General features: G+C 38.7%; 1 protein-coding gene across 1 annotated transcript in view; it reads left to right on the top strand.

Moving 5' to 3' along the window:
• The window catches only part of IL17RE (interleukin 17 receptor E), a 560,820-nt gene that overhangs the window by 387,310 nt on the left and 158,233 nt on the right, over positions 1-15,277 (top strand). The window contains exon 9 of the mRNA XM_044077387.1: positions 13,479-13,669. Within this exon, the coding sequence (XP_043933322.1) occupies positions 13,479-13,669 (191 nt within the window). The remainder of the gene's footprint in view (positions 1-13,478; positions 13,670-15,277) is intronic.

The raw sequence follows: 15,277 nt of genomic DNA, 5'->3' as shown, positions 1-15,277 counted from the left end.
CACCTTAGAAAGAGCATTAAGGACCTGTTGCCCAGTGATAGTAGGAGGATTTGTATTTGATGGTATTTCCTGAAGGAAGATTGAAGGGGAGAAAGGGGTAAAGTTGGATCTGAATTTGTTGGCCAGTAGGTTTGCTATATCTTCTGGCTCCTTATAGGTGACTCCATTTACAATGCGCTGTCCACACAATTGTGTATTGTCTTTGAGATTGCAGACATAGCTAAAGAATGCCTTGTGGTTTTTCTTGGCTTGGGATGCCAAACTTACCTCAGATTTGGCTTTGATAAACTTTATTTGTCCTCTGAGTCATTTCAATTTGATGAGAGTGCTTTTATCCTGCTGGTTGCTGCACTTCCTAATTTTTGCCATGATTTTCTTCCTTCAGTTATACAGCCTGTTGATGTTGAGTCCACAAGGGTGGTTTGTTTTTTTCAGTTAGTTCTGTACTTCTTCCTGGTGGGTATAGCTGCATCTATGCAACTATTAACATACTTGTATAGGATTTCTGTGAACAGTTCTGCATAGGCAGCAGTGCTCTCGGGGTTTAGAGGGGCTTGAAATGTTGCCAGGTTCTCACTTAATAGTAGGAAGCTAGCCTTTGAGTAGTTCTTGAATATTCCAGGGTTATCTGTGGGTCCAGGTTTTAGTTTTACTTCAAAGGAGAGCCATTTCCCCTATCTACGCATATCTAAACAATCCTACCTTGGTTTGTGATTTACTGTGGAGTTCACTGGTAAGAGAAGTTTTATTTGAAATTTTATTGTATTTGTTATCACTGTTTATAACTGTTTGTAGGTAGGAAGGGATAGCTTGTTAACAAGACTTACTTTGTGTGCAGATTCTAAAATGTATTCTCAAACCCAACAGATTATAGATATATTTACAAAATCTTATGAAAAACAGTTTGGCTCCACAAAACGGGTAATAAGTTGCCCTAGTGACATCCAGGTAACCCAAGATACTGGAATCAAATTAGATTATATTGAAAAAGAACTGCACAAACTGGATCCAAACAAAGCACAGGGAGGAGACGGAATTAGTAACAATGATCTGAGAACACTTCAGCAAGAACTTGCGGTACTGTTACATCTGTTATTCACTAGGTCATATAAATATGGGACGATTCCTCAAGACTGGAGACACGTGCTTATTAAACCTGTCTTCAAGGGAAAGGGGACTAGGACAACCCCAGAGTCATATAGACCCTTATGTCTACTTTCATGTTGTGGAAAAATAATGGCAAAGGTAATATTGAGAATTGAAACTATATATCAGCATGCATATGTTAAAGCAGCTCTATTACCACCTGTAACATGATGTTCTATAACAATATAATAACAGCTACAAATGAAAAATGTTTCTGTGATGTAATTTATATAGATTTAACTTCAGCATTTGACAGGGTCATATACAAAACACTGATCAATAAATTAGTACAACTAGTTATTGATGTACTCTTGATAAGATGGATGGCTGCGTGGCTTACAGATTGGACATGGCAAGTATCATACAGCAACTGGTCCTGATGGAGAGATGAAAAGTCAGCAAGCAAAGGAGAGTAGTATTGCTGAAATTGAATTCATCCTCAAGTCTTGGTGAGTACCTTCGCGAGGTGGACCCTGTTTTAAACAAAATCTCATCAAGGCGACACTGATATATAGACTGTATTTATATAGCATATATCATGGACAGAAGTTGGTCAAAAACAAAAAAGATAGCTGGGTGCACAAGACCCAGGATAAAAAAAATGTACAATCCTGGTAGGCGCACTGGTGCCAGGACTGGAAAAAATGACAGTGTAGAATCCTCAAAATACGGAAACATTCCTACAATGGGGCCAGGCCAGGCCAAATTGGAGGATGGCCGCCCCTGTTGTAGAAGGAAGTAGCAGTCCACAAAAATCACAACAATTGATTGGCCAAAGAAGAGCCATAAAGATGATAGAGTGGACTAATGAGGATAAGAAAGAAATTATGTATTGTTTACTCTTATGTAAAAAGCCCAGAAGTTCCAGACACAAGATATACAAAATGATTAAGAGAGAAATTAAAGGAAAGAAAAGTACTTCCGCAAGAAAAACTGTCAGAAGCTTCAAATAAAAATTTGCGTTCATTAATACAACAGATTTTTGAAAAATAGTATATAGATCAAGAAACTTTGATCTGTTTGGAAAAAGAAGCATCTGAGGAAGTGCGAAAAAATAAACAACAAAACCTAGAGAAATTTGAAAAATATAAAACAGAAATATGGACATGGGAAAGAGAGAGAGAGAGATTTGATATGGTGCAATATTTATGCAAAGGACAAAGCCAAGTTAATTAATATAGAGAAGGCAGTCTCAAAGATATTTGAAGAGAAATACAGGCAAAGGCATCCAGATATGGACATTTTCACAATAAAAAAAGCACAAAGATGTAACATGGAAAGGAAGGTTAGTAAAGCAGAAGTTAAAGAAACAGAAGTTATGGAGTGCCTGTGAAGTGAAGGATTTAATGTAGAAGGTCTAACACAGACTACATCACAGCATGATGTAGTGAGTCCCCAGAATAAGGAAAAGCAAGAAGATCAGGAGACACGTGAAGAAGAAATATATACATGGGAAAGGAAAATAGATTTAATATGGTGTAATATTTATGCAAAGGAGAAAGCAAAACTAACCAATACAAAAAGAGCAGCACCAAAAGATACTTGAAGAGAAATACAGGCAAAGGAATCTGGATATGGAAAACTTTACAATACAAAAAATAAGAAGACTAAGAGAAAAAGTAGAAAAAGAGATTAGTAATGGAGAAATCAAAGAAATAGAAATTGAGGTTATGGAGCAGCTGCAAAGAGAAGGATTTAGCGTAGAAAATCGAATGCAGAAAGCACCACAGCAGGATAGAGCAATGGATATCCAAATTAAGGGGAAACCAGTGGAATAGGAAGTAACTGGTCAGATGCCATATGAAGATATTTTGAAGCCTTCCACAGGAAACCAATATAAATGTTCACTTGAAGCTAGACAGCAAGGAAAGGAACAGGAAACTGTGGAAACTCTGATGCAGTCAATGTTGAGGAATGATAGGCCAGTGAGTTCCCATATGATAGAGCAACAGATGACACAGGATGAAATTGAAGAGAATGTGCCACAGGAAGATGCTATAGAACATTCTATAGAATGCCCACAGGAAACGGAAAACAAGGGATGTGCCCTCAGTTTGGATGAAAATGAGCTAAGAAAAGAGTTGCTTGATTTAATGGACATTGATAGATATATTAAGATCAATGAAAGAAATAGACTGCAGAAGGTCAATAAAACCCAAAAAGTAAGAAGTCTGATAAAACAAATGAATGCAGTAATTAGGACTGTCCATAGAGATCCATGCAATATAACAGAAGTAGACAGGATATATTACTGTGCTGCTAAATTAATAACTGATAAAGTTCTACCACAAGAGCACAGGGTAGTGAGGGAAAGAAAGGGGAGAAATTGAATACCATCATGGAAGTATTGAAAAGAGAAACTAAAAAGCAATTAAGACAAGAAGTGTCACTGTTAAAAGACTATAGGAAAGGGAATAGATCAACAAAAATACTAAGAAAGATAGATATGATTAAAGCAACGCACAGTATTAGAACAGACCAGGATCTATCATGCACTATTGCAAATAACAAACTAAAAATTTCAGCACAGGTGGAAAAACTTAGAAGATGCACAGATAAATATAAGGGAAAAGTACAAAATAAGCAATTTGTTGATGACCCAAAAATGTTTTATAGAGAATTGGGAAATAAGGTAAAAGGAACTGAAAGACTGCCAAAAAAAGAGGAAGTAGATACATTTTGGAGAGGTATCTATGAAGATCCTGTGGAACATAACAAATATGCTAAATGGACAGAAGAAGTAAAAGAAAGAATAAGAAGTTTAAAGGTACAGGATATGAAATGGGATGAAGTAACAGCCAGAGAGATTGAAATAAAGTTAAGAAAAGCCTCTAACTGGAAAACCCCAGGCCCAGATGCAGTACCTAACTTTTGGTTAAAACTATTAACATCTTTGCAATAGGATTTAGCCATGAGTAAGAGCTATTTTTATGGGCACCCCGAACAGACACCACACTGGTTAACAACAGGCAAAACAATGCTCTTAATTAAGAGTGAACCTGCAAGCTACCCTAAAAATTATAGACCAATAACTTGCCTTCCGACGACGTATAAACTATACACGGGAATTGACGCTGACAGAGTTTATAGTCATTTAGAAGAAAACTCAATTATGGCAATAGAACAAAAGGGCAATAAAAGAAAGTCATATGGAACAAAGGATCATGTGTTGTTAAATAAAGTTATAGTGGAGAACTGTAAAAAGGGGAAGAATCTAAGTATGGCATGGTTTTTCTATAAAAAAGCATTTGATAGTATCCCGCATTCATGGATAAAAGAGTGCTTAAAAATGTATAAGATACCACCTTACACTGATTGACTACATTACAGTAACCGTGAAACAATATCAGACCACTTTGCAATTAAGCCATGATAAGGGACAGATTATTATCCCAGGGATAAAAATTCAAAGGGGGATATTCCAGGGTGACTCCCTGTCACCATTGTTATTCTGCCTTGCCATTAATCCATTAAGCTGTTTACTTAACAGTTTAGGTCATGGCTACAATTTGGCTCCTAGAAAACAACAAAGTATAATGACTTCTCATCTTCTCTGTCGATGATTTAAAACTGTATAGCTGTCAAAACTTTTTTAGTTGATATTAGAATGTCATTTGGTCTTGATAAATGTGCAAAAGCAACCTTTAAGAAAGGAAAACTGCAACACCAGGAAAACATCAGTTTGGGACAAGAATGTGACGTAAAAGAACTTGAGCAAGAGGGAGTATATAAATACTTGGGAACTGATGAAGGATCAGCAATAAAACATGAACAAATGCGAATAAAACTCAGTGAGGAATACTTCAGAAGACCAAAATTAATCCTGATAACAGCATTGACATCTAGGAACAAGATCCAAGGTATAAATCAGTTTGCTCTTCCTGTCCTAACTTACAGTTTTGGAGTGACTGACTGGCCCCAAAAAGTGCTGGATAGATTAGATATTAAAACAAGAAGGATGCTTCATGCTCTCCAAATGATTTATAAAAATCAGTGTATACCAAGATTATATATTCCCCGTTCCGAAGAAGGAATGGGCCTTCTTGAAATTGATTACATATATAGATCTGCAATCGTGGGACTCCAAACATATCTACTGATCTCACAAGACCCAAATGTAGTGAAAGTTTTGAAACATGAGGAGAATAAATCTAAGATGACTTCTCTGCTTAATTTAGCAGAAGCATACTGGTGTCAAGCAGGAATGGAAATCAAAGCAGAAGTAGATAAGAACTAGGCAGCAACTGAATGTGCCAAAAAACAAAAGAAAGACTATAAGGTGAAGGACCAGATGAGAAGGCAAAAATGTGGAAAAAATATATAAATATAGTTGCAAGTATAGAAAACTTCTGGAAATGCCTCATGTTGATCAAGAACAAATGCAGGAATGGTTAAGGAGAGGCTTATTCAAACCAAGAAATGAAAGGTTAATATTGGCAGTCCAAGATAGTGGGCTACGTACATGCTGATTTATAAAGTCCATGGAACATGTTGGAGAAACAGACAAATGTAGGTTTTGTAAAACCGAATTGGAAGCAGTCACACACCTTGTTGCTGGTTGCGACACACTAATGGCAGAAAGACTGTATACTGAAAGGCATAATAATGTGGCGAGACTTTTGCTCTGATATCAAGGTGGCTGAAAAACACTGGAAACATGAGCCACAAGGCAGTATAGAAAATGATGGTTTATATCACATGGGATCACCCATTACCAATAGTTCAAAAGACAAATGCTAGAAAACCAGATATAGTGGTCCAAGAAAAGAAGACAAAAGTAGCATTGATCATTGAAATTGCCAAACCCGGTGAATACAGCGTCTTGTGTTCAGAGAGACGCAGTCATAAAATACCAGAATCTGCTGGCAGAAACGAGAGCAATGTGGAAGAAAGATACCCAGACAGTTCCAATGGTAGTAGGAGTAATGGGTCTTATAAAAAAGAATTTACAGTCATATTTAGATATGTTACCCATTCATGTAACCCTGTAAGAATTACTGAAAGAGTCATTACTGGGCACATTGTGGGTAATGCAAAGAGCACTTTTGGCTGTCATCAAAGACTGAAACAATACTAATTTCATGAACTTTAACTTAGGAATGGGGTTCATTCCTGTGATGGTATTAGAAACCCAAAAGATTTGGAGAAATTAGAAACAACTGGACAGGTGAAATCCTTGGTTACAGTCAGGGTGTCCCACAGGGTTCTGTCCTAGGTCCTTACTTGTTTAGATTGTACTTTTCGGACCTCATTTTTTCATCTGAGGTGTTCTACTGTCTATAGGCAGATGACCTGAAATCGGGTAAACTGATTACATGAGTTACAGATAAGGCATGTCCGCAAAATAACTTGACTAAATTGACCATTTGGGCACAGGAGAATAATATGCTGATAAATACATCAAAAACTAAGCATATGAGATTTGGGAGACATAAAGTGAAAGGTAAATATTTAATACAGCACACAGCAATTGAAACTGTAGACTCATTTAAGGACCTGGGTATATGGGTAGATTCAGCTCTGAGTTTTTCTAATCATATCAACTAATTGGTTAATGATAGTTATAGAACTATAGGTTGTATAAAAAGATTTATAAAGTCTAGGAAATTAAAAATGATGAAGTCATTGTTTGTTAATTACATTAGACCCAAACTTGAGTATGGAATAACAATATGGAAACCCTATAAGAAAACAAGCATGAATAAACTGGAAAGAGTACAGCGGAAATACACTAAGGGCATCCATGGATGTGAAAATCTAAGTTATTATGAAAGACTAAAATATCTGAACTTGTACAGTGTCTCTTATAGATATCCAAGAGGAGATCTTATTCAAGTATATGGGGCATTTACTAGCTCTCGCAATGTTTGGGGTTATCAAAAAGTACTAGAGAATCAACAGACAACCTATGTAGAAGATTCTATAGGAATGAGAAGTGTACTAATTGGTTCTCTGACAGGGTAGCTGATGCATAGAACAGACTACCAAATTACATTAAAGCAAGTACTAGTTTAGATATTTTTAAGAACAGCCTAGACACTTGTTATGGGAACAAGTGTTCTAGTATATTGGCAAGCTACAAGGGCTTTTAATGCCCATGCTTGAAATATTTGTATGCATTTTTTGGTCTGACGTTACCATACAAGACATTAATTACACCAGGGTCGGTGCAGCATTCTCCCATATTAGTGAGGACCAGGTGCAATAAGGTTGCACCCCTTATTGGCGTAATGACAATCTGGTCCAGGGAGTTTGTGTTTACAAAAATCCAGGAATACCTGTGCCTGTATGTTTGGTGTCATATATGATTCCTAGTTAATAGTAGGGTAATTAAAGTCGCACATGAATATGGTATTGGGTTGGATGGTGAGTGCTTCCAATAAGTTAAAATAAATGGTATGTGTTTCTGATTTGCTAGAAAAACAAATTTTTATGAGGAATAGATCTAAAAAAATATGAGGTATAAATCTGGGCATTCTGCAAAATTTGGACAGGTGAGAGTTATGAAAGTCACTTAACCAGGTAATGCTCCTGAAAACTATGTTTACCTGGCATCAATAGATAAATAAAAAGGATATCAATAATAAAAAAAAAAAAAAAACAAACAAGAAAAAAGACATTCATGTGCATTTTCTGAGATGACTTGCATTAGCAGAAATGTGGGGTCTGCGTTGAAACATAAGGACTCTGAAAACTCATGCATACACCTGTGACAGCAAGCATTTTTGAAAAATGAAACCAGTGCAGCTTCCTCTGAGTCACTGCTTTCTAAAATAAGCACTCCTTCCTCAGATCAATATATTATATTTGCTTCAGCTTCCTCATCAAACTAGTACTGTAAAGAGTGTTTCTCTCTGAGGTTAGTTCGCTTTACCAGCTTCAGCTTCCTCAAGGAGAGAAGACTACATGTGTCTCATTGATGGAGCTCCAAAAAGGCGAGTGAGAGATGATGGTTTTGTACCACTGTTGTGTGTTGAGAAGTTCTCCCACTGTAGGAAGTTTGGGAAGTTTTTTTTTTTTTTTGTCTTCAAAGTGAAGACTTTTTTTATAACTATAGTTCTGGCAGGCTCCCCCCCCCCCCCCCCTTAGGGTGTGGGAACATATTGAGTCCAATCAGCCTTGTGTCAGCCTTGTACTCCACTTTTGATCAATTTGCTTCCCAGAGGATTGGAGCTAGGCTGATGGAGTGCAGCATTTCAACCAGTAGGTGGAGCACTATGTCAACTACCAACAGGCTTCACCGTCTTTCCTCCACATCATTATAATTACCAGTGTGTTTTAACATCCACTGAGAGATTCGGTATGCAATGATATGAAATGATTTTCAACATATAGATCCCTGTTGCAGTAGCACAAGCTGTTTGGGATCTACCCCTTGTGAACAGCCAGCTTACATAGCTTAATGGCACCTCCCATGCTCTGGCAGGAGCTTGGGAGGAGCTCCATATCAAGACATTCTGAGTGTGAATATCTTGAGTTTTTTGCCATAGAAGAGTGCTCCTTCAGCAGCCCCCCGTGGAACTGTCAGTCTGCTAGTGATCCTTCAAAGCTAGACAGATAAATTCCTTGTTGGGGAGAACCTGCCACTAACTATTTTTCTGAGGAAAGCTTGTATTTTTCTAAGTAAAACATTGTGCTTTTCTAGGAAGCTAATTGTTTTCAGAACTGTCATTACATTTCAAAGGACATTTATGCATAAATGCTTATGTACCCTTTTTGTCAGAATTTTTTAGCAGGTATTGTCCATTTGTGTATTTTGGACAGGTTACTCTGTCTTTAGGGGACTCCATGGTTTACTTACCTCAGTACCAGTTGTTTCCTGTCTTGCCTTGTTCCAGCTCAGTCAGGATTCGCTATCTGATTGCTTACTTTTGTTCTTGACTTACCCTTAAAGCAACCATCAGTCTCTGTGGTTTTACCTTCCCCCTGTCAGCAAGAAAAAGAAAGCTTTTAGGTAGTCTTTGCGTGTCAGGCCATCTCATAGTTTGCCCCAGCCACTGACGGGTGACTGTGCTGTGACTGCTTCTCGCTCCTCAGACTGCTTATCTATTTCCGTTGGAGCTACACCTGAAGACATCAGTAACTGGGGCATAGCCACCATCATCTATGGTTATAGGAATCCATCAGTAAAAAAACGCAAGACACTGAAATACCTTCTACCTTCTGTAGGAGAAGGCCATGGTACACATGCAAATGAACCCCTAAGGTATACAAGTGTTTCAGACTACATGACTTCTAAATGCGTCTGACTTTATACTTTTTAAGTGTTCATGGTTACATTCAGGCCAATAAAGCTAAAATCCACTAGCTGTAGACATGCATGTTTTAATATTTTTTCTGATTTTGTCAATATAGCATAAGTGCATTGTTTGGCTATACTTTAGAAACACAGGGCTTAAAATCAAGCCTAATGTCCATAAATCCATGAAGAATACAGAGGGATTTTTTGCACTCCTTTTATTACTTTCTCAAAATACTGCCATCTTCTTGCTACATCCTGGCATGACTGCTGTTTTATTTTTCAGATTCCATTAGGAAGGTACGCTGTTGATTACCTCCAGAATTTTCCATAATATTATTAACACTGCTCTGTGTACTCTAAGGTGCGTTTTCCTCCATTGATACTGTAACTTCAGTAGGTGCTGATTGTGGAAATAATGGTAGAACTTGGCTAGGCTTGTAAGGACCCTAGGGCCATTAACCTAGTAACATCCTCTGATCTTGTGCATCCCACTCAAAAGTCAAAACACATCTCCAGGATCAGGGGCCACCTCAACTGAACAGCAGGGCAATTTTTCCAGCATCCTGGTCATATATCACAAGGTCATTACTCTAGACATTCCATGAAAAGATGTCATAGGTACAAAAACTCTGCACTGTCAAGGAAATACTGTGCATTTGTGTATGCACATGTATTTCTGAGTAGACAAATGCGTGTGTAAATAGATATATATAAAATTGTTAAATTAAGTAGGAGTGTGAACATCTTTTTTTTAGAATATGTTTTAACTTTTATTTGTTTATTTATTTATTTGTTTATTAATTACGAATTCAGAATTTATTGGCTTGTGTACTTCCAGAAACTTTGTGTTTCATGTTTGGGAATTGAACCCTAACATTTTAGTAGAATTATGTAGAGTACTGTTCATTTATCTTTTTAGAATTGATTACATTTTTTATTAATGTTGTTTCCATATGACATTCTCCATCCTTTGATCAATGGACAATATGAAGTAACACATTCTGGTAAATCCTAACTATATTTTTAGTTTCATTTATGTTCTGTATTTTCTAAGTTTCTGATAGTGTAAGCTCATTATGTTCAAATGCTGCTTTTTAGGGTGGACCAGAAGTGTTTAAATGACTTTCACAAAGTCATACACTTCTTTAAGTGATGATAAACTCATTAGAATGATTACTTAAGTTGATGGATGCTCCTGACGAACTCCGATTCCATTTAAGGTTTACTCATGAGTACACTCAGTGGCATCATCCTTGATGTTGATGGCACAGCCAAACACAGCACTTATGGTTCTCAACTGACAGATGTTCTGCTTCATGGCATTCACTCCTTCTGACTGCTGCCACAAGCTACATCTACTATTTATAATTGGGGAAATCCCAGAGCCCTTATAAGGAAACAAGAATCATGCTTTGACTACAGGGCTGACTGAGTTTAGGCTGGTGAAAAGAGTACAGTAAACACATGGTCTAGGTCAAGAAGCCATATATCATCAGGACTCATACCTAAGGGACAACAGATAAAGCAACTCTCTACACTGCTTCTGAAGAAGGCAGAATTGTTTTCTCAGCAGTTACGTTCTTTTATTCATATAGGTTCATAGGTTCATAGGCTCATACTAGGCTATCTGCCCAAGGGCATTTATAAGCCTAGCCCATAGTTATTTGGCTTTCGCCACCCCTTTAGTTTGAATAAAACTATGCCTATTATTTTGCTGTGCCTCTGTCAAGCAGTGACACTGAAGTAATCCCTGGGGTATATCTGAGATCCCCCATCCATTGGTCAAGATTCCTCTTGAACAAGGCCAGCGAGGTGCTCTGCCTCACATGTACCGGGATTTTGTTCCACAGCATAGGGAGTCTCTGGGTGATGAATCTGTCCCTCCAGCATGTTCTATTAATAACCGTGTCAAGGTTTAAGTCTCCCGCCTTGTGGTTCTGAGGGATCTAGATTTTGAGGTGAAGCATATTCATCAAATCAGGGTTTGACATGGCCTTATATGTCAGGCACAGGTCACCTCTGAGCAAGCGGTATGAGACTGAATAGAGCTGGAGTTCTTTCAGTCGGGCAGCATAAGACATATTTTTGAGACCCTTTATCCTTTTGGTGAGGAACTTTGGGGCCTTTCCAGCTGCTGCAGGTGTCGGGTCAGATACATTCCGAATGGGGCATTGTACTCAATCATAGATCTAATGAGTGATGAGTACAGGGGGACGATGACCTCCCTTGATCTAGATGTGAATCCCTTCATGATCAGGTGGGCAATGTAGAAGGTTTTCCTAACTACTTTAGCAACATAAGTGTCAAACGAAAGGCTACTGTCAACCTGGGTCCCCAGATCCCTGATGACTTCTTCTGTGCTCAGTGGATTGCCACCTATATGGTAGCTAGGGGTAACCTTGTTTTTCCCGAAGGGTATAACTATGCATTTCTTGGCATTTAACTTTAGGCCATGGCTCTGGCACCAGTTATCCGTTTCTGTGAGGCCCTTCTGAAGGATATCTGTGTCAGATGTGTTTTCGACTATGGCGCCCAGTTTGCAGTCATCCGCAAACTTTGTCAGCCATAACCCTCCTGTGTTTGCTTGTACTTCAGAAAAGTAGATGCTGAACAAGAGTGGACCCAGGACTGAGCCCTGTGGGACACCACTTGTGACAGGCTTTGAGTCTGACATGGCTCCAGCAACTCTGACCCTGTGGGTTCTGTCACTTAGCCAGGTTGCAACCCATCTTGTGATGTATGGGTTTACATTCAAGCTGATGAGTTTTTCGATGATACCTGAGTGGGTATTGTGTCGAAGGCCTTTGCCAGGTCAAGGTAGGCTGTATGGACTGCCTTTCCCTCATCAATGGCCTTGGTGACTGTCTCAAAAAAGTCAACCAAGTTTAAAAGGCATGATCTGCCTTTGACAAAGCCAAACTGGGTTGGATCCAAAGTCTGCAAGTTCCCTATGTCTTTATTTATGAGTTCCATTATGATCCTCTCCATGGCTTTGCAGATAAGGCTTGTCAAGCTAATGGGACGGTAATTTCCAGGGTCGGTGGAGGCACCGCCCTTGTGAAGTGGGACCACAGTCGCCGTGCGCCACTCCTTGGGTACGTATCCTGAGGTGAGGCTAAGATTAAACAGCTGTCCTAACTGCGGGTTTAATTCCTCATTGAGTTCGTGGAGCACACAGCATATGTCACAGTAGGGTAAAAGGGACATGAATGAAAAACGTATTTCAGGAAAAAAAAAGTGCTGGAGAAAAATAAGGGAATGTGTTATTTCGGACCAAAGTAGGATTCTAGAGTAAAATCAGAAAGCATTTTTATCAGTGGTCTAGAACTGTGCAAAATGTCCAGATCTTTGTCTCGTATTTTTCATCTGTTCCTTATAAAAGCTGTGTTTTTCTATCAAATCACTGATAAATGACTTAACTAAATAATGACAGACATTTTGTTTCAGACATCACATCCTATACAACATGCATGATAATGGAAAACCTGTTATTCTAGTAACTTGCTAAGTTATATGAGCAATATTTAAACTCTGTCCATGATTTTGGACCTTTGTCTCACCATTATTTTGTCTGTTTCCAGAATTATTGCACTAAGAGATTGAGAGTCAAGTCAGGAAGTACATTTCATGAAAGAAATGGTACCTAATGGAAGGGAATCCTTTAGGAATTGTGGGGGGTCTCACGTGGGAGGTGCAGGGGGGCTTGCTCCCCTGCCTGTACACTATTTAGGGTTTTTTTTTGTTGTTGTTTCATTTAGTATTTTTTTAGGTTTCGATGGTTTAAGACTTCGATCACTAAAGTTCAGTCTTTAGGGATTCGAAGTTTTAAACCTTCGAGATTATAATATAGACCCATTATGGGGTACCAGATGAGACATTTAACAAGGAAAGGTTACCTTGTAGAATGGGATATCTGGATAACTTTAGATACCATTGTATATGGGTATTAAACTTTGAGTAAAAAATTGTCAGAACATCCAAGTCAGTATTACCCCATCTGCCAGCAAGTATATGTGTATGTGTTTCTGTTTACCATCGACCTCAGAGACATTTGTTTTGCTCTTTTACATGATCTTTACATTTCTCCTAGATAATGCTGACCTCTGGAGATCTAGCAGGTTTACAGACTGGAGTGATGAATTCAAGGATCAAATGAAAGTGGACTTCAGCTGGCCCTGTTCACGTCTGAAGCCCAGTGTCTCTCTCTGCTGGAAGGAAAATGAACACTTTGACAGTGCATGCCTAGACATTGCAAACTCTTCAGTTGTTGCAAGTGGAATGGTAAGAAAAACAGGTGTAATGTGTACAGCACAGACAGAGAGAAAAGGTTGCTTCTCCAGAATTTACAACACACAGAAAGTGGTACAGAGAGAGTGTGTGTGTGTGTGTGTGTGTGTGTGTGTGTGTGTGTGTGTGTGTGTGTGTGTGTGTGTGTGTGTGTGTGTGTGTGTGTATGTTTGTGTGTGTGTGCGTGCATGTGTGTGCGGCAGAGAGAAAACTGCTTCCCTGGAATTTGCATCATGTAATCCCTGCATTCATTTCAAGAATATGCCAGAATGGCACTCTAAGAGCATTTTGTACGTATGACTTTTGGTAATACTTAATATGATAGAAAGGTGAGAGGAAAATAAATGCAACAGTTATACCCTTCATCACCTTGACTACTATTTACTCACCTCAATAAGTTATGTCCTAGTTCTGCACCAACCATATAAGACTCCCTACCTCCTTAAATATAAACTCTGTGACTCTAAGGTATTTTGTACTAAACCTCTGGGACACTTTGCCATTTCCCTCACAAAGAAAATGTTTTAGAGAACTTGAAACAGATATATTTTTCTCTTCAACATAAATCTCAACCAATATGCTACTGATATGTTATAACTAGTAAACATCCAGCTTGTGCTTAATAGATTTGTGAGCGCACCTTGCTTGCTGTAGTATTAACCCTGAAATTTTCTAACAAAGAAGGACTCGTGTTACACTTTTACAGAACTCCTGTGTTCCATTTCTGTGGTCCATGATGTTCTCATACCTCTACCCATAATTACACATTGGTACTTCCCTGAATAGCCTATGGGCAGGATTCATGAAGGCTTGCATGGAGTCTAAGAGTAGTGTAAGACTCCATGCAGCCCTCGCAATCCAGGAACAGCCCGAAATTCCGTGTAAGAGACCAGCTAAAACGTCTCTTACACGGAGTGGGCATGGATATGCTAATCACCTCACTTGCAGCCGAAAGGCATGCAAATGAGGTAGATTAGCGATCCAGGAAGCCCAAAGCAGCCCGTGTAAGAGCCGTTTTAGCTGCAGAAATGTACTCAGTTGACAACTGAGTACGTTTCTGCAAAAAACACAATAGAGCCATGTCAGCTCCAAATAAAGGGTGCATATGTGTCAGGCAGCATGCCAATGGCCAAATATGTGGCCATTGGCAAGGTACTCCGATGCAAATATGAGAAATAAATAATTTTTTTTCGGTGATTGCCGATGTTTAAGCATGGCGCAGCCCGCACAAACGGGCTGCTATATAAACATGAAAATGAAGGTTATAAACCCACAAATGTGGGTTTTATGCAATACATGGATTTACAATGCAGGGACCAGCAGACCAAAAGCAACATGGCCACCGTTTAGTGGTTGCTAAGGGGGGAAGCTGAGTCTAAGACATGTAACTAAGCATTAGTAGGCAATCTGATGTAAATGAGTGTTAGGATACTGAATTCCACTGTCACATAGAAAATGAGCACATTCTGAGTAGTGTAAGAGATACATAAGAGGGAGGAATAGAGTAGGAGATAGGTGACATCACAGGGGGGAATGGCAGAAAGAAATGCAGTTCATTGGAGGTCAGTGTTACATGACAGATGTCAGACACATATCATGGAA

Source organism: Protopterus annectens, chromosome 7.part0, assembly GCF_019279795.1.
Source record: "Protopterus annectens isolate FY-2018-M chromosome 7.part0, PAN1.0, whole genome shotgun sequence".
NCBI classification, from domain to species: Eukaryota; Metazoa; Chordata; order Ceratodontiformes; family Protopteridae; genus Protopterus; species Protopterus annectens.
The sequence above is the reverse complement of the archived record's forward strand: the minus strand, read 5'-3'. Positions and strand labels throughout refer to the sequence as shown.